This window comes from Narcine bancroftii, chromosome 4 (genome assembly GCF_036971445.1).
Source record: "Narcine bancroftii isolate sNarBan1 chromosome 4, sNarBan1.hap1, whole genome shotgun sequence".
Taxonomy (NCBI): domain Eukaryota; kingdom Metazoa; phylum Chordata; class Chondrichthyes; order Torpediniformes; family Narcinidae; genus Narcine; species Narcine bancroftii.
The window spans coordinates 251,607,502-251,627,981 of record NC_091472.1 but is presented as its reverse complement, the minus strand read 5'-3'; the positions used below and the strand labels follow the sequence as shown (position 1 = coordinate 251,627,981).

The 20,480-nt window shown below is 37.9% G+C and overlaps 1 protein-coding gene across 13 annotated transcripts in view; it reads left to right on the top strand.

Annotated features, from left to right (window-relative positions):
* The window catches only part of gulp1b (GULP PTB domain containing engulfment adaptor 1b), a 355,986-nt gene that overhangs the window by 305,765 nt on the left and 29,741 nt on the right, over positions 1-20,480 (top strand). For 10 of the 13 annotated variants that reach the window (XM_069934742.1, XM_069934741.1, XM_069934737.1 and 7 more), the window contains one exon: positions 17,693-17,917. The exons of the other annotated variants lie outside the window; for them this stretch is intronic. In XM_069934742.1, the coding sequence (XP_069790843.1) occupies positions 17,693-17,917 (225 nt within the window). The remainder of the gene's footprint in view (positions 1-17,692; positions 17,918-20,480) is intronic. 13 annotated transcript variants of the gene reach the window in all.

The window sequence follows — 20,480 nt, the reverse complement described above, 5'->3', positions numbered from 1 at the left end:
TTATACATTATTTTTTGTCATTTCAGGACATGCCAAATTAGACTGGACAACAAATATTTTCAAAAGGTTTGCTTCCTGAAAAAAAATTGTGATTATGATAAGACAATTTCAAGCTGAACACATAGATAATTTCAGATTTACTGAATCAATTGGAAAGTTGGAGAAACATTAAATTAACTTTTTATTGAATTTATCATGTTTAATTGCATAATGACGCTGAAACATTGGGTTAGTTCAACTGACCTAAAAATATCTTGCTGCTGATTTTCATTTGAACTCAGCATCTGATGCCTCTCATGTCGGTGCCCAACTATAGTTGGCCAGCATTAATGGATTCCAGTTGACCTGATACCACTTTTCCATGGTCGCAATGTCCTGGTGAAACCTTTTACCATGTCCGTCACTGCACTAAGACCAACAGAGAAAAAGTCCAAGTGCAAATGCAGAAAATGAATTTTCAATGACATGTTGCACTTGGTTTTGCATGTTTGAGGCATGTTAAAAATATGACAGGAAATCACAAAAACAGGTTGTATTTAAATAACGGTACGCAATAAGAAAATTCTACGGCGATTTTTGTGATCAGCAGCCCAAAATCCAAAAAGTACACTCAAAGGTTCAGAAAGCAAACTCTTCATTGTCTCATTATTTGTAGGCTAAGTACTACTGATGTGTAGTCATTATTATAAAGGAAGGATAGAGATTTGTTTCTCCACACAAAAATCCCATAAACCAGAATGTGATGCATGAAAGTGCAGAATGTTTTAATGATGGCCGAGTTTGGTTTGTTGCTTTGTGCCTTTTGCTGCCTGTCATTTTTCTTCACTATTGTTCACTATGAACAATAATTCACCATAAATTCCTGAAGATAGATCTATTTGTTCCCAAATCTCTGATGACGAACATGTTAAATTGTGTTTCTATTTCTCTTAAGAAGGAAATAAATAGTTTGCAGATTAGGAGCATTGTTGCCAACGATCAATTAAAAATTAGTTCTGCATTTCACTTTCAAAGGTACTTCAAATTACTGAAAGACATCAATGTGAATAGAGATTGCTTTAGAGCTATGGATTCCATAACAAGTGATATACTTTTTTACATTAGGATACAATTGCTGAAGCAATATGGAAAATGCTAATTCAAATTTCAATATATTTCTTGGTTACAGAAGCATAAAACTCTTCTGAACATAAACACTTTTTAAAAGAAATATCTAACAGTAGGACATTTAGCAGATTTATTATGCCTTGGAAAGATTTAAATCAGTTTTTAAAGCATTAAAATGTATTGCAAATCACACCTGTCCCCTGAGATCTGGAATAGAATCTACAGATGATTTCCTGCACTAGTCCTGGGTTTGGAAAATGTTGTAGAATTCTGCCCAAAATAAAACATCTGAGGAAACTTTATGTCATAAATTATGTCATGTTTACCACAGCTGAAGAAGACAGAAAACTTCCCAAATATAGTGGAGAACTGTGGATTTAGTCCAAAAGAGTAACAATAAGAAATTGGCACCATTAAAAAGTTAGTATTAGAACAATTAATAGCACTGAAAGATGATAAATACCCAATCTGTGATAACCTGTGGCAATTGAGATGGTGGATGAACTGATTGTCAACTTCAAAAATTCTATTAATTTGAGAAATGGTTCCCAGAAGTTTTAAGGAAACATGTAACTCCAATACGTAAGAAAGGAAACAGAAACCAGTTATAGGGAAAATGTCAAAATCTATTATTAAGGAAGTAGAAAAGTGGGAATATAGACGAGGGTAGAGCAGGGGATGTTATCTATATGGACTTCAGTAAGGCCTTCGATAAGTTTTCCACATGGAAGGTTAGTTAGGAAATTTCAGTCGTTAGGTATTGATTTTGAAGTAGTCAAATGGATTCAACAGTGGCTGGAAGGAAGATGCCAGAGAGTCGTAATGGATAACTGTCAGCCTGGAGGCCGGTGACAAGTGGTGTGTCAAGTATTGGGTCCTTTGCTGTTTGTCATATACATTACTGATCTCTATGATGGAGTGGTAAATTGAATTAGAAAATATACAGATGATACTAAAATAGGTGGAATTGTGGATAATGAAGAAGGTTTTCAAAGATTGCAGAAGGATTTGGACTGTTTAGAAGATGGAGTTTAATGCTGATAAGTGTGAGGTGCTTCATTTTGGTCGGAATAATCAAAACAAAACATACATAGTAAATGGGAGGGCATTGAGGAATGCAGTGGAGCAGGAAGGTCTAGGAATAACAGTGCATCGTTCCCTGAAGGTAGAATCTCATGTAGATAGGGTGGTGAAGAAGGCTTTTAATATGTTGGCCATTATAAATTAAAGCATAGAATATAGGAGTTGGGAAATGATGTTGAGACTGTTCATTGATGAGGCCAAATTTAGAGTTCTAGACACTGAATTATAGGAAGGATATCAACAAGGTAGAGAGAATTCAGAGAAGATTTACAAAACTGCTACCCGGGTTTCAGAATCTAGATTTCAAAGAAAGATTGAGCAAATTAGGTCTTTATTCTTTGGGGTATAGGAGGTTGAGAGGGGATCTGATAGGGATATTTAAGATTATGAGAGGGATAGATAGAGTTGACGTGGATAGGCTTTTTCCATTGAGAGTAGGAGAGATTGAAACAAGAGGTCGCGATAAGCAGCAAAAGTTTAGAAGTTCCATGAGGGGGAACTTCCTTAAGCAGAGAGTGGTGGCTGTGTGGAATAGGCTTCCAGAAGAACTAGTGGTGGCAGGGTCAATTTTGTCATTAAAGGAAAAATTAGATAGGTTTATGGATGGGAGGGGAATGGAGGGTTATGGGCAGGGTGTTATTCCAGGAAATGAAAAGTAAGAAAAAGACAGTGGATAAATCTGAGAGCATCCATTTTGGTAGATCAAAAATGGGAAGGTTGACTAATTTAAATGGTGATGATTTGGAAGATGGTGATCTGGTATTTTGTTCAGTTCCCATCACCTCATTATAGGAAGGACGTAGAAGCCATGGAGAGGGATGCAGAGGAGATTTGCCAGGATGTTGCCTGGATTGGAAAATATATGGGGCAAAGTTAGCAGAGCTAGGACTTCTCTTTGGAGCAAAAAGGGATGAGAGTTAACTCAATAGAGGTGTTCGAGGTTCTGAAAGGCATGCCGGAAAAGATAGATAGCCAGTATCTTTTTCCCAGGGCAGGAGAAACAGACACTAGAGGACATCTGTACAAAGTGAAGGGTGGAAAATTTAGGGGAGAAATCATGGGTAAGTTTTTTTTTTAAAAGAGCTCTGTTTGCCTGGAGCGCCTTGCCAGGGGTGGTGGTGGAAGCTGAAACATAGGAGCATTAAATAAACTCTTAGACAGGCACATCGATGAAAGTAAAATAGAGGGTTAAGAATGTGGAAGGGTTTCGTTTTTTTTTGGTAGGAATATTATAGGTCAGCACAACAGCTAGACCTGAAGGGCTTGTACTATGTTGTAATGTTCTATGCTCTAATCTAAAATGTTGATATTCAAATCTGGGTATCCTTGCACAAAGATCACTGAAAGTGGATGTGCAACTTCAGCTTGCAATTAGGTAGGTAAGTAGAATGTTGGCATTTACCTCAGTCTCCAAATATGTAGGGTCCTGCACTGATGTAACCTGATCTGGAACAGTGTCCAGGTCTGGACTCCCCATTGAAGGAAGTATATATTTGTAATTGAGGAATGGTAGATTTTGGAATTCTTTATCCAGGGTAGCTACTGAGGCAAGTCACTGAATATATTGATGAGAGAAAATGATGAGAATCAGTGCATTTGAATTAGTTCAGGAAAATGCTCCTGAGAAAAAAGATCTGGAATGGTCATGCTGAATTGCAGAATTAATATGAAGCTGGATGGCCTATTTCTGCTTAGATTTCTTGTTTTAAAGCAATTATTGCAAATTCTGATACCTTACTGCATGCACTTTTTGTTGAATTCAGCAATGGAACACAGTCTGAGTTTCATGGTATATTGCTTATTTTTTAAAACCCATAGGGCAGGAGTAGCCACACTATGCCACCCGGATCAACTGTGGCCCATTGTTCATTTTTAAGAGGCCTAGTAAAACATCAACTCTAACAATAAATTGTACTATATGTACATTGCACTTAGTTTCAACACAAGATGTCACTGCCATTTTCAACAACTGCTAGGCTACTATTGCATTACTTTCTTTCAACACTAGATGGTACTGCGGTAATTTTAAAGTGTTAATTTTATTGTATTCGTTTAAATTTAAGAGCGGCAGATACAGTCATACCAACAGTAAAATGTGAAGATATCAATAAACTACTGCAATGTCAACAGTTAAGCTGTTCGATAGTGTTGTATAGTTATTTTCATAGAAAATAAATTTTCGATGGCACAGAGGTTTTCTATTCTTAAAAACACCTGGTTGAAAACTCCTGGGCTTAATATTGTTTGGCCCAAGACTCCTTGCATTTTTCTGCATGTGGCCCACAACTAAAAATGTTTGGCTGTCCCTGCCGTAGGGAAACCAAAGTCGCTGTCGGCATTGTGAAGTAGTGATGGCAATATTTTGGCCCTTTAGCCATAACTATTATTGTCAATTAGGCCCATAGTTTTGCCCTTTATTTTAATTGCTGCCACAAGGTGTCACTGCAACGACCTAACAAAATCATTTTGGTCAGTTTGATGAACTTAAATACAGTTGCTGCAAAACATTATTTTAACATAGGATTAGAGTCCAGAGAGAATTTTCCTGCTGTTATTCCTGGCACTCACTTTGCTTTCAAAAATTAACATTCCTACGGACCATCTAATACATAATTTTCCATATTCAAGCTTCTAATCTTGATTTCCCATGTTAACAAAGGCCAAATTAGCAATTGTATACTGAAAATGTACTGCATTTCCAATTATAGTGCCAACTTACAGAACCAAATATATATTAAGACATTGGGAAACATATTTACAAGCACTTAAATAATTCAAAGCCACTCTCGAGTGATCTTGGTAATTTTCACCTTTTAACCAAGTTTTAATCGTCTGCTCCAATATCTCCTCTTTTTACTATGATAAAGGTCCTGATGGTTAAATCCTCACTTGGTTTTTCATTTGCACTCGGTCTAAAAACGATCATTTAGCATTCTCTACCATGTTATTTTAATTCCATCTGATAAATTCAAGTTCCCTTCCACTGAGTATAAACTTGAGGAATAGCATCTCATCTTCTGATTAGATGCCTTGCAGCTTCCTGAATTTGAAAATGAGTTGAGCATTTTCAGATCAAAATCATTGAATGTATATCCCGCTGCAACCGTGTCTGCCTGTCCCACATCGGACTTGTCAGCCACAAATGGGCCTGCAGTTGACGTGGACATTTACCCCCTCCATAAATCTTCGTCCGCGAAGCCAAGCCAAAGATATCTTTTTACAAAACCAGTTACTTATTTTTCTGCATCTGTTATGTACACTTCCAATGGTCTTTTTTTAAAAAAACTTTTCAATTACTTGTACATTTGGTCTTGCAGTACCATCCCTTGGTCATTTAGTCATTCACACTTTGCATCATACCATTGTTCTCCTTTATCCTGCTTTGATAGTGGAGATAGCAGGGTTCTGCCTAACTTGCTGAATGTTTCCTTCATTTTATGTTTTAATAATCTCTGATTACAATGTTCCTTAGATATCTTAAAAGATGAAAGGAAGCGGCATGGTTGATGAGGCAGTTAGCGCAACTCCTTTACAGAGTCAGCGATCGGGGCCGGACCGGGTTCTCCCCGTGTCTGCGTGGGTTTTCTCCATGGGCTCTGGTTTCCTCCCATTGTTCAAAACATGTAGGTTAATGGGGAGTAAACTGGGTGGCATGGACACATGCCCCAAAATGGCCTGTTACTGTTCTGTATATCTAAATTTTTAAAAAATAAACTAGATCTATCAATGGTATGGGAAACTAGACTAATTCATGATTGTATCTGCAGCTAAGAGTCAACAGGCAGAAATTAAAGTGTATTTCATTTTCAGATTCAACTTCTGGTGATTCTCCATGGAGACTGCAGTCAGCTCACTCTGCCCTTGATGTGTAATGACGAGAATTCAGTTGTTCATTGGAAAGGCAGTTTCTTGAGACCATTTTATTCAGTTGGAACTGGCTTTTAAACCAACCATTCTCAAAGGGCGCCCTGCAGCTCCCTTAGAAGCCACACCACATTTAAGTAAAAGTCTCATTTACTTTTCACCTCACATAAAAATTTTATTTATGTAGTCAGTAGAAGAGAAGTACAGAAGTAACCAAATCCCGACTGCTTCAAAGGGAAGGGGGCCCATAAACTAAGGGGACTGTAGCCGAAAAAAGTTAAGAATGGCTGCTTTAAAGTACAGCTTTCAGACATGTTCACCAGGTCTTCTGATCAGTGATTTTCATGGGGGTTCAATGTCTCATTGTTGGTGATATACTGGTTTTAGTTAATTCCCCAATTTTTCTAATGCAGTGAAGGTCTAAGATGTTCAAGATCCCTGCTCTTTGGACTCTTTGAACATTGACTTCACAGCATAAAGGAAAGGGCACTGGGTACATGTTCAAAAAAGGAACAAGCTTGTGCTCATGTTTGGTGACTTGCTGATCCAAACAAGTTTGCTAAAGATGTCTGGAGGTTTAGTTAATTCCCTTATTGAGTTTGCCACGGCTAAGCAAGCTGATTAAATTTGGGTTATAATGACAGAAACAATCCACTTTTTCCAGTTTAATTGTTGGTGTAGAATTTGAATGGGATGTTAATGCCCAGTGAGGTAGCAACTTCTTCACTTATACAGATTCCCATGCACTAAAAGATTTATTCGTCATTTGTAATTTGTCAGATAAATAAGAGATGAACACAGTGATGCCAATTTAAATGGCAATTAAATACTTTTCACTGACCACATGAGTCAATGATTTTGACTTTTAATTATACCTTATTGATCATGAGTTCAAGTAACTGAAAAGATTTTAAATATGTGGTACAAAAAAAATTTCCTTAGCTCCTTTATTACTTAATTATTTTAGCTTGCTTCACAATTTACAAAGCCCATTAATTGTAGTCAGATTTTATCTGCTCTACATGAACCTGGCCAGATCTTTCTCTTTGAGCAGAGACTTGAGGTCTTCTGCAGTTGTTGGTCTCCAGAGTTATTGCTGTGGATTATCACAAGACACTTTAAAAAAAAAAGTTCCTTGTAAATTTCCAAACAATATTTTGATTGTTTTCCTTTTTCCACATAAGCATTTGTTTTTCTAATTCTCACATTTCCACTTGTTTGCAGACATATCTTGGTCATGAATAATTGCCCCACAATGATCATAACCTCAGCTTATTCTATTTATCAGATTCTCCGTTACATAGCATCTCAAAACTGCCTGTCCCTTAGGGATTGTGGGGTATTTTCCCAGAACTATATAGCTATATTTGATGAAAAATTACTGCAATGACATTCCCACACCAACACTAACCAGTAGTTCAAAGCCAGATTGACCAGACTTCAAACCATCCTTTCAACTTTACATTGTCCGCCTTTCTTGCTGCTTCCAATTTTTCTGATTTAACTTTTGTTTGACTATTAATTGTGTAATCCACAAACCACATGTTCTATTTTTTTTGGTGAAATGATCTGATATTATCTAGCCTCGATTCCTTTTGTACTGTTAGGAACCCCAGAGGACTCATTCACCAAGACAAAAGTTCACTTTATCTTTAAAATAAAAACAGGATCAAACTATCTTATTACTATTAACTTACTTTTAACTCCCGTCTAATTCTAAGTGCACGTGTATGTAATATATGAGTAAGCTTAGAAAAGTTCTTAAGTTCACAGTTCACTCTCACTTGTGTTTCCTTCAAGTTCACTGGTTGCAGCCAATTCTTGTACTGTGCACAGAATTTAACATTTATGAAGTTCATCAGGCTTTGGTGCTTGAAAGGTAAATGGTTACAAACTGATTTATTCTAATCAGCCACTTCAAAGTCTTGCTGAAGAAATTTGCCCCCTCAGGGTTTTCCAGATGATAACCTCTTTCTTTCAGGTCACCACAGAGTTCCTTTTTGTTTCCCTATTTGAAGTAAAACATTAGGCAGCCAGTCCTCTCCTTGTATGGACCTTAAGGGCTTTGACCAGGCTGAACTAAGAACTCACAACTAGTCTTCAAAATGGGGTTTTTCCACCAGCTTGCCAGCTTGTCCTGTTCCAGTCCCAGTTGCTGCTGCTGAACTGAATTCTCTCTTTCTCTCTCTCTCTCTCTCTCACACACACACACACACACACACACACACAGAGAAAAAAAATCAGTTTGACTCTCTGCTTGCAAAACCACACGACTCTCTTAGAACAGCAAACTGCACTCAGACAGCCTATGGCTCCAAACTTAATCCTCCGAGTTCTTTCATCTGTTGCTTTTCAAAACAACAATCCATTAGTGAAGTCCTTTGGGCACTCTTCACCGTTTTTTCAGAGGCACTCAGAGCCAGGGCTGTCTGGCTTGAGCAGAGGTCCAGTCTTTTAAAGGAGATTGGTTTTGAAGTGTTTGTATGTGACCTACACTAAAAACCTACCACATTTTCATCTCTTTTAAAACATATCTATATACAATGTAATCTGTCACAGTACCTACAACTGAACACTACAAAATGCAAGTTTTTATACACACATGCGCATATACATACACATACAATCTATGCACAGCACCAAGAAGTTTAATTTGATGCAGTATCAAAATTCTCTCATTCAATTGCTTGAAAAGCAGACCAGCAATTTTACTCCACAAAATCATTTTTTTTAAATATTCACAGAACCTGATATGTTGACTTGAAATTCTGCTAGTTTTATTTAATTAAACATAGTGCTGAACCAAGTACATGCAATTATAATTAGAATATAAGAGTAAGACTAAAACTGTGAAAACATTCTCAATGTATGGCAGAAGAATAGATAGGCAAATTAATTAACTGACTGAACTTTGTCAATCATTAAAATCTTTTCTGCATAATTCATTAAAGATCTTGCAATGTAAATTACTCCATTTCATATCAACTTTAAATGTGTTTTTACAGACTGTACAGCTTAAGATTTTTTGCAGAAAGTCTTGAAACAGGTTTCAACATGACATCAGATTAACATTTCAATTAGATTAATGTAGGCAAAGTGGCAAACTCAGTTTATTATTGCCCTTCATCCACCATGGTCTGTTTAATGAAGGTGCTCCCACTTTCCCATAGACAGTTCTGATAATTGGACTGACAGGGAGGAGGTGTGTTTCTCTGGGAACTTGGGAAGCAGCTGTCATCCTATTCACTTGTTGCACAGGTCTTGTGAAATGTCAAGGAAGCATTGTTGTCTGGCTGCCTTTTATCGTTCAGCTTGTGCGCTCTACAGCCACAGGTCTATGACTTTCACGATGTCAGCTTTCATGGGGTTGCAAAGCACTGACAGTCGGCTAATAAGGTAGCATTTTCATCAAAACCAACCTGTATATCCCCTGACAATATGTCAATGAGCTAATTTAACCCACAAAAGTGTCGTTTAAATCAGCTACTGATGGTACCTGATCACGTGTCACTGCCATTCCATCAGATCTTTTGAAATACTGAGGCACTATGGACTTCCCAGATTTTGAATCCAAGTTCAAGAACCATAATCATGGTGGTAATAAACTGGTTTACTCCTAATGGTGGGTGCCCCAGCTTCTAATAGATATTCAACCATTTCATTTTCTCAAATGTGAGATCAACAAATTGTGCAGACACAGGAGATCGAGGGATTAAGATACATTTGGGAATCTGTCATGTTCTTTTCAACTATCAAAAAAAGTTAAGTCGGCTGCCTCTTGCTTCTTCTTCACTTGTTTATCCCAATGGTGTGGCACAGTTGGTGAGGCAGTTACACCTTTACAGCGGCAGCGATTGGGATTCGAATCTTGTCGTGTCCGTAAGGAGTTTGTATGTTCTCCCCATGTCTGTGTGGGTTTTCTCTAGGAGCTCCAGTTCCATCCCACCTTTGAAACATACCAAGAGTGTAGGTTAATTTGGTGTAAATTGGATGGCACCAACTCATGGGCCATAATAGGCTGTTACCAGCCTGTATGTCAAAAAAAGGAATGTATTACAATCCCCATGGATGTTGGGCACTCTTTCTTCCCTTGTCTTTTCAAAGAAAAATCCATCTCAAAATGAAATATACTGCCTTAAACGTTGTTTAAGGCTCACTTTTTGAGATAGAAACAAGGAGTAGGTTAAATGTTGCAATGATATAAAAGACCACAAATATATTGTTTCTGTTCAAGTGGACTTTTAGAATTGTGTGAAACCAAACATGATCATTTGTAACAAGAATGAAATCTGCAGGAATAAGCTGATGCGAGATATTACTCAAAATAAACCAATCATCACCATTAAGAGTCATTAATCAATATGATAAGTCAGACAAATCACTCAAAATGTTTTCAAATTAGTTTAATCATATTATTTACTCAAACAGATGGATGCAGAGATAAAGACGAAAAAGAGACAAGAAAAAATAGTGAGAATATTTCCAAAAGAATGAATATGGATAACTGTGGAATTATTAATGTATCCAAAATGGGAATTCCTCTAAATATTTTCAGTTTGTGCTCATTCTGTCACTGTCCCACACTGGTAATTTGTACAAAGAAAACTCATTACTGAGGAGGTTAGAGATTTGACATTTGTTTAAGAGCATCATGCTCTTCCTCCACCCTTTATCCAGGCTGTAAAGATAGATCCTTCAGTTGTGGAGCACGGAAACAAGTCCTTTACCCCATCACATCCATGTAATCTTTTAGCCCATCCCATTTCCCAGAATGAGTTCTGTACTTCTCAATGCCTTGCCTGTCTAAATGCCTCCTAAACATAATGATTGTATACGACTCCACTACCCTCACTGATTATCAACACAGGCACACCCCAACGATGCGTGCTTAGCCCACTGCTCTACTCATTATACACCCATGACTGTGTGGCCAGGCACAATTCCAATGGTATCTACAAGTTTGCTGACGACACCACAGTTGTCGGCAGAATCACCAACAGCAGTGAGGATGTGGACAGGAGGGAGATGGATCAGCTCGTTGAATGGTGTAATGACCACAACCTTGTGCTCAATGTCAGCAAAACCAAGGAGGTGATTGTGGACTTCAGGAGCAAGTCAGGAGAACACAACCCAGTCCTCATCAAGGGCTCAGTAGAGAGGGTCAAGAACTTCAAATTCCTGGATATCAACATCTGAGGATCTATCCTGAAGCCTCCACATTGATACAATCACAAAGGCAGCTCGCCAGCGGCTATACTTTGTGAGGTGTCTGAGGAGATTCGGTATGTCACCGAATACTCTTATAAATTTCATACCACGGAGAACATTCTGGCTGGTTGCATCACTTCCTGGTATGGAGGCGTCAACTCAGGACAAGAATAAACTCTTGAAGGTTGTTAACTCTGCCTGTGACTTCACAGGAACCAGACTTCACTCCATCGAGGACATCTACAAGAGGTGGTGTCTTTTTAAAAAAAAAACCCAGCCTCTATCCTGTAAGGTAAAAACATCATGAGATGGGACCGGAGAAGGAGTCACCCAGTACTAAGGAGTAACAGAATGCAGATGTGACCTTGTACACTCAAGATAAGCTTTGCACTAACAAGAATGATGTGCAGCAGACTAACAGAGAAGGACAGCAACAGTTTATTCATTGGACAATGTCATGGTATGATAATTTACTAAGTACGTATCCTGAGGTATAAAAAAACACCACTTGCTGATAATGGCAGAATGCGCCTTCTCCAACTAACACTGTTAGTTGCAAGTGTTACAATCCGGCAATAAAGAACAAAGAACCTTGATTTCGACTCAGTCTGGTGTCTGACTCACTCATTCATGAACAAAGCAGACCTAACAATTCTCAAAGACCCCCACCACCCGGTCCACAGCCTCTTCACTCTGCTATCATCAGGAAAAAGGTATAAGAACCTAAAGAGAAGCACTCAACGGCACAAGGACAGCTTCTTCCTGGTTGCCATCAGATGATTCCTGAAAAATCAACCAAAGGCACTGCCTTACTTTTTGTGCACTGTTATGTATATAGTAATATCGTAAGATGAATGCTTGTACTATGATACTCCTGCAAAACAGTGAATTTCATGACTTGTTCATGACAAATTCTGAACCAGTTCTTTGTAAAGATGCAACATAATGTCTCAACTTCAATATTCTATGACCTGATCTATGAAAACATCTACATATATTATAATTTTTGGGGAATTAGGGATTTGAACCACAGGATTCTTTTGTGTTTTAATATTCCTTGGCACCCTACCATTAGCTCCTTACCATTCATACCATGACCTACCCCTGTTCAATGTCACAAAATGCATCACCTCTTACTTAAATTCTGGTGACACTATGCAGCTTTCCATCAGATCTATACCCTGCCACAGCCTCACACAATCCTCCTCATTATCCACTGCACCACTACCAACATATGTGTCATCCACACAGTTACTAATCACACTGCCTACATTCACAGCCTCTGCAGTTTGTGCCAAGAATTATACTAAGAAACTGGATTTGATGTTTCAGTTTATACATAGATGAAAGTAATTAGTTTGTAAGATTTACATTTCCTCAAATCTGTTCCACTCAAATCTGGCACAAAATTCACAAAATGTTCTACAGCAAATTAAGTCTGTGGAGTTCTTTTGGCTCTGTAACGTTGCTTCATTTGAGGAGTCCTGAAAATTGGCAGAAAATTCACCCAAATCTAGGCAAAAATTATAAATTAAAATCTAGACAGAAGTGTACTGGCAGGAGACAGAAAACAATAAAAGTTAGATATTTGATGTCTACAATAACAGTAGATAAAGAGCTCAGGGCATACACCAGAAGGCAGCCACTTTAGATACATTATTAATTATTTGTTAACTAACTTATTACATTAAAACACCTCACATGCTGAATCGCTTTTGACTTTCAGTATGAAGGTCATTGTTATAGCCAATCCCCATCGCCCTGACCATGAGCAACATTGAAGTAACTCAGATTCCTCCACCTGATTATCAAAAACCTAATTTCTTAATGGAACAGTTCATGAATTTTATTTTGAAGGGTTGCGAGGGTGGGGGGGGGGGGTCAGTTACAAATTTCCACAGACAAGGATCTTTAAACCTCCTGGTACAGAAAACATCGGTACATTTCACTTTGCACGAGACTGTACTCGCCTGAATTTAAAAGGTTGAGTCAGTGGTGAAGAAGCCAAATGCAATGCTGGCAATTCATTTCATGATGAATAAAAATAGAATATAAGAGCAGGAATATGATGTTGAGGCTTTATAAGGCACTGATGAAACCTCGGAGTATTGTGAATAGTTTTAGACTCCATTTCAAAAAGGATGAGCTGACATCAGTGAGAGTTCAGAGAAGGTTCAGAAGGATGATTTTGGAAATGTTTGACAACTCCTGGCCTGTACTCATTGGAATTTATGAGAATGACGTGGAACTTAGAAACATTTCAACTGTTGAATGACATGGACGGAGAAGATGTAGAAAGGTTGATTCCCATGGTGGGAGGGCACACCTTCAGGGTTGAATGGTGGCCACTTAAAACAGAGATGTGGAGGAAATATCTGATCAAATATCTTTGATCAGAGGTTGGAGAATCTGTGCAATTTGTTGCCACGGACAGCTGTGGTGGCCAAGTTGTTGGTTGTGTTTAAGGCAGAGTTTGATACAATGCCCTGTGTTCACAGTTTTAAAGTTGTAATCAAACAATTCACATGATTAAAGTGCACATTTCAGATTTTATTCAAGGCTATTCCGATACATTTTAGTTAATTATAGCACTTTTTATACATAGTCCCCTCATTTAAGGGCATCAGAATGTTTGGGACATTTGGCCTCACAGATGTTCAAGAGTACTAATTTATGTTTAATTGGTGCAGGTATATGAGAGCTAGGCTTGCTTCTAACCTTTTGCCCACCTTTGGAGTCTGTTCTTGCCATTTTTCAACACTAGGATCAGAGTTGAGCTAATGATAGTCCAAGAAGCCAAGAAAAACAAGAATAAAACAGGAAGAGGTGTCACCCAAATCTTAGGATTACCAAAATCAACTATTTGGAAAATCATTAAGAAAGAGCGTAATGATGAGCTCAGTAATTGCAAAGGGGCTGGTAGGCCAAGGAAGACCTCCCCTGCAGATAACCGAAGAATTCTCATCAAAATGAAGATAAATCCCCAAACACCTGTTTGACAGATCAGAAACACTCTTCAGGAGGCAGGTATGGATATGTCAATGACAATTGTGTGCAGAAGACTTCCTGAACAAAAATATAGAGGTTACACTGTAAGATACAAACCACTAGTTAGCCACAGAAACAGGATAACCAGTTTACATTTTACCAAGACATATTTAAAAAAGCCTGCAGGATTCTGGTAAAAGGTTTTGTGGACAGATGAGACCAAGATTAACCTGTATCAGAGTGATGGCAAGAGCAAAGTGTAGCAGTGTAAAGGAATTGCCCAAGATCCAAAGCATACCACCTCACCGGTGAAACATAGTGGTGGGGATGTTATGGCCTGGGCATGTATGGCTACCATAGGTACTGGTGCACTTATCTTCATTGATGATGTAACTACTGATGGCAGTATCAAAATGAATACTGAGGTGTACAGAAACATCATCTCTGCTCAAGTTCGAGAAAATGCCTCCAAACTTATTTGAAGGTATTTCATCCTACAGCAAGACAATGTATACTGAAACAACAAAGGTAAAAACTGGAAAATTCTTGAATAGCCAGTCAGTCACACAATCTAAATGCACACATACCTTCCATATGCTGAAAAGAAAATTTGAGGAGTCAAACCCCAGAAATGAGCAGGAGCTGAAGATGGCTGCAGTGGAGGCCTGGCAGAGCATTACCACAGAAGATGCTCAGCACCTGGTGATGTCTACAAATCATAGACTTCAAGCAGTCATTGCATGTAAAGGATGTGCCACAAAGTACTAAACATGACTACTTTAATATTATGGTGCCCTGAAATGAGGGGACTGTGTATAAAAGGTGCTGTAATTTCTATATGGTCAAACCAAAATGAACACATATAACCTTTGAATAAAATCTGGAATATGCACTTTAATCACATGTGAATTGTTAAATTATAAATTTAAAATTGTAGAGCATAGGGGCAAATAAAGGAGAAAAAAGTGTCTGTCCCAAACACTTAGGTTCTTGATTCACCAGGGCATCAAATGGGATTGAATGGCAGGTCAGACTCAGTGGGTTGAATAGCCTATTTCTGATCCTATGTCTTATGTTCTTATGATCTGAGTCTCGTGTCTCCTGAGGCCTTTATTTCCCATTGAGTATTAAAACTGTGCACAATCAAAAAATGAATAAAAATTTCCAGGATTTTACTGTGATTGAATGGTAGAATGTTGGGCACAATAACAACTTGTGTGAAGATCATCTTCTGGTTTCTCAACACAAGTACAAGCTATGGATCAACTCCAAGACTGCAATGAGTTGCCATCTTTTTTTTTCCTAATTTGTTAGATTTGGCTATCGTCAGTTAGCATATTTATGTCTGCACGATTGTCAAAATGTTAATTATTTCCACTTATTAGCAAACAGCACTTTGCAGTTTTAGTGGAAATCAGTTAACACTTTATGACTTATTTAGTGAAAAGTAAATTGTTGTGAAAGGAATTCTTATCCATCTTTGTTTTGAATTGGAACATCCAGCCAACTACTTGCCTTTTTTTTCCAGGCTGTAACGATCATAATAAGTGCCCTTAAGCAATGCCAATAAACTCCTAATGTATAGTTGAGCAGGCAGTTCCTCTCTCATTTTGGCTTTTTTGATGTTCTTGGTATGTTTCCTTCTCTATTTTTTTCTTCTTCTTCTCACTGCAGAGTATCTCACCTTTGTCACAATTTATAGACACAAGCGTATGGGGGTTGTAGGTTAATTTGGATATTTGAGTGGCACAGGTTATTGGGCCATAGGGCAGTTACCGTGCTGTACATCTAAAAAAACAATTACTTTGGTGATTAAAATGCAGCAAAGGAATTAATTTGAGTTTCTCATAATGGCACAACAATATGAATGAAAATCTAAATTTAGTATATTGCCTAGTTAGTTCTAAATTGCAAATGCCAAAAATTATACCGCTGCTACATTTAGACCATCTTCTCACAATTGCCAGTGCCAAAATCCATGAGAATGTCAGAATAGCACAAAATAATTACTTGCAGCTGAAGATAAAGATGAAGTTAAGATTAAACTCAGTCCATTTTGAAACATTATTGATCAGCTTTCACTGGAATACCTAATTTGAACAGTGAAATAGTTGTTGATGTATTTTATTCTTTCATTTAAACCATTTCCTGCAACACAATCATCAAATAGTTAAAATGAATGGGAAACAATTGTTTTGAATTTAAGGAATGTAGGTGGCTGAAAGCTTAATGGAAGATCATCTACATTAGAATTGTTGATGTGTAATATTTATTGGGGTAAGGCACTTAAAAATGATATTGCCTGAGCTGAGGGAACTTGAATCACAGAATATACATCACTTTTTTTTAAACCACTTGGTAATCAAAATGTTCAAGACTGTACAATAAGTCCTATGTGTAAACTATGGATGCAGTTTATGTATAAACTATGGATGCAGTCTATGTATAAACTATGGATGCAGTCTATGTATAAACTATGGATGCAGTCTAGACTGATCTGGATAAAGTGTGTGGTCTGCTGATGCCACTTTATAGCTTTTCCATTTTCCTACTTTATGAATTTCCATGATTTATTTTTAAAGGTAGAGACTACAGAGGGATCAGTGGAACTATTGAGGGCTGATTTTCTCCTATTTTTAATGCCAGAAAATATTTATTCCCTGCAAAAATCAAAGTTTAAAAAATGGGGATATTTGGAGGCAGGGAAGTGAGAAACATACTAGAAGGATGAGGTTTGCTAGCATATTTGAAACCCATAATGGCAGACATTTTCAGATCAGGATTATACAGTAAATATGTGACCTTCCTGAAGTGCTGTAGAGGTTATTAAAGGAAGGAAATAAGTAGAATCTTTGTGCTACTTCTCTCCCCAGTAGATTCATTTCTCAGTGCAAATCTGGTTTTGACACCAACAGGCTGTCTTCCAAATACCCTGGCTTATTCATTTTTTTGTTTTATTTGAGGATTACATCAATAATCCACTATACTGATTAACATCAGTTCTCACGCTGGTTCATTCAAAGTGACCTACACTCTAAACTCCGACAATCTCAAAAACATTTATATAAAAAAAAATAACCAGTCACAGGCCCAATACTCCCACACCGACCAAAATATCCCACGTACCCATTATTTTACTACGACTAGTATTTTCCATCTGAAATTTGACATCAGTTATACAATTATTGTTTTGAATCTATTATTTGTTGCGATTAAAGAATGAATGCAAACTGAATGGATCAAGGGTAGACATTGCATAGATATCTTTTGTTAAATACCAATGGATTTCTTATCCATTAATAATAATAATGAAAGTTGTGCCTTTTTGTTAATATGTCAAAATGGAGTGAAAACTTAGAGAATGAAAATTTTACAGTGAGATGTGTAAAAGTATTACTACTTGTGATCAACAATTCCCTCTTTTCTGTCATTTTCTTCTTAGCTGTTGCACATGAGTTCCAGAAACCAACTGCAGTTTTGTCAGAGTGCATCAACCCTCTTCTGGTCTGATAACATGGAGAAAGTGATATTTCCTGAAATTACCTCTTTTACCCTTAGCCCAACAAGCACTTCTGGATCCAGTTTAACAGAGGGTCTACTAACACCACCTTCACCAAAAAACAATATGCAACAAATAGTCGATGGATTGAGTATTCCACGACCTCATGTAACTTTAACATGCATGTTTGTTTTTGCCATTCAGAATAAACAAACTTAAAATTGCTTTGCATGTTTCATAAAACATAGCATGAAGAAGACAGAAAAAAGTTCATCATTTACTGAATTATTCTTTCTGATAGTTTAACTATTTTTTTAATTTTAGCCTTTGAGTGTATTGTGGTTTTGTTATGGAATGCAATGTAAATATATGTGGTTACAAATACACTAAGCATTTTTAAAGTCTACCATGGGAAACTTGCTTGCTGTCCATGGACTTTCTTTCTCACCTGGTACCTCACTCCCTCTCCTGCCACCTTCCTCATCTTCCAGCTGAGAGCCCTGGTGTCGGGCGTCCCTCAGCTGGTCATGCTGTGGTTGCCTGCTCTTTGGCTGAGCCCCCTTCCCGTCGGTGTTTTCTTTTTAACCATTGATTGCGCAGTTGCGCACTTTTGTTTGACTCAGGGAGCCATTTTTGCAATCCACTGGTCGGGGGGTATCAATGCACAGAAGTTAAACCTGATGGCAGGAAGCATATGTATGTGACGATCTTATTAGATTGCTACCATTTTTAGCTGACTGTAACTAGATGATTAAAACAGCAGGGACATATTTTCAATAGACCAATTATATAACTGATATTAAAACTGATTAATGGAGGGTTAACAAAATATGCTTTTAATATTTTATCTGCATCAATTTTTGAAAAAGACAACTGGTGTAATATGTTGCAATGTTGCTTTCCTGCTTTGGATTCAAATGCAAGTCAAACAGCAGTTTCATTTTCTGCAGGTAAACTCCCACACACTGGGCTAGAGTGCAACAAAGCTGCTTCCAACCTAAACAGTTGACATCAGAATTGACACCAGTTTTAAATTCCACTAAAGTAAGCTTCAAGTTTCAACAACTTGAATAAAATAAACTTGCAATGGAAGAACCATGAGTTATTGCCTTGGGATGCTTTCTTTGGACAGTTATTACTCAACCTTCTAAGTAATTTCCTAAAATTTTTGGGAGATAAATAATCCTGTGCTGATCTGCAATTAGTAAACAGGAGGTCCTGAATGTAAACTCTGCTGCAATTTCCCATCTGTGTTCCATAGTTGCATCTGCCCAATGAACTTGTACCAGGTTAGACCTATGTGGCTGTAGTGTCCACTATTTGAATGGAGAAGAACAGCACTGTGGCATGCATTTATGGCTTAATATAGAAAAACATCTCAAAAATTTAGAGATTTATGAAGAAGTCATCAAAAGAATTAGCAAGGCCTTGAAAAGCTCCCACATTGTTGGCTGGTCAGGAAAACTAGCTCATCTGAGTTCAGGATGGATTAAAAATTGGATGGCAATGGCAGGTTTATTTCCCCCTGATTGGAGGCTTGTGTGCAGCATGGGAATGGTGCTGGATCTATTCACGTTTATCATTTGCATAAACACGTTGGATGTCAATATAGTTCACAGGGTTAGTAAATTTCCAGATAACACCAAAATTGATGGTATAGTGGACAGTGAGGAAGGTTGTCTGTTTAAAAACAATTTCTAAATAAACTAGGGGAAGTGGACCAAAGAATGGCAGATGGAATTTAAGTGTGAGGTGATGCATTTTGGTAAATCAAACCAGGGTAGGACAGACAATAAATAGTAGGGCCCTGGAAAATGATGTTGAATAGAGGTATAGGTACATAGTTCCTTGAAAGTCACCATAGATACACAGAGTAATGGAGAAGGCATTTGACACACTTTCCTTCATCTGCAAGGCAAAGAGTACTGAAGCAAGGACATCATGTTACAACTGTTCAAGACCACATTTGGAGTATTGTGTACAATACTCGTTGCCCATTAAGCTGAAAAGGGTGCAGTAAAGATTCATGAGGATATCGGAGGGACTAGAGGGCATGGGTTTTAGGAGAGGCCTGGATAGGCTGCAGCTTTACCCCCTGGAATTTAGAATGCTGAGGAATGACCTTAAAGATGGACAAAATCGTGAGGGGCATAGATAAAGTAAATAAATAGCCTTTTATTCTCCAGGGCATAGATTTAAGGTGAGATGGGGAAAATATAGGCACACTTCCAGGATGCATCCCTAGCCCAATGTTCTATTCTCTCTACTTCCACGACTGTGTGGCAAGGCACAATTCAAATGATATCTACAAATTTGCTGACGACACCATGATTGCTGGCAGAATCACAGATGGCAACGAGGAAGCGAAAAAATGGGAGATGAGCTAGTTGAGCATTGTCACAACAACAAACTTGCACTCACTGTTAGCAAAACTAAGGAATTGATTGTTGACCACAAGAAGGGGAAGCCACAGGGAGGAGTAACATGATAGAGTAGTGGCCGGTAGGGTAAAACTAGCCCTTTCCAGAAAATAAAGTCAAGACAAAGTTCAACAAATATAAAATATAAGAAATAGAAGATAAAGTTTCAGAGAAGAGAAAGAAGGTGGCACACAAGGAGGAAAAAGTTAAAACCACGGAGAAAAAAAAGTTACCAGAAAAGAAAGAAGGCCTTACCTGCACGGGGAACAGGGAGCCATGGTAGCGAAGAACGTCCATTCTCAGAGGTTGGT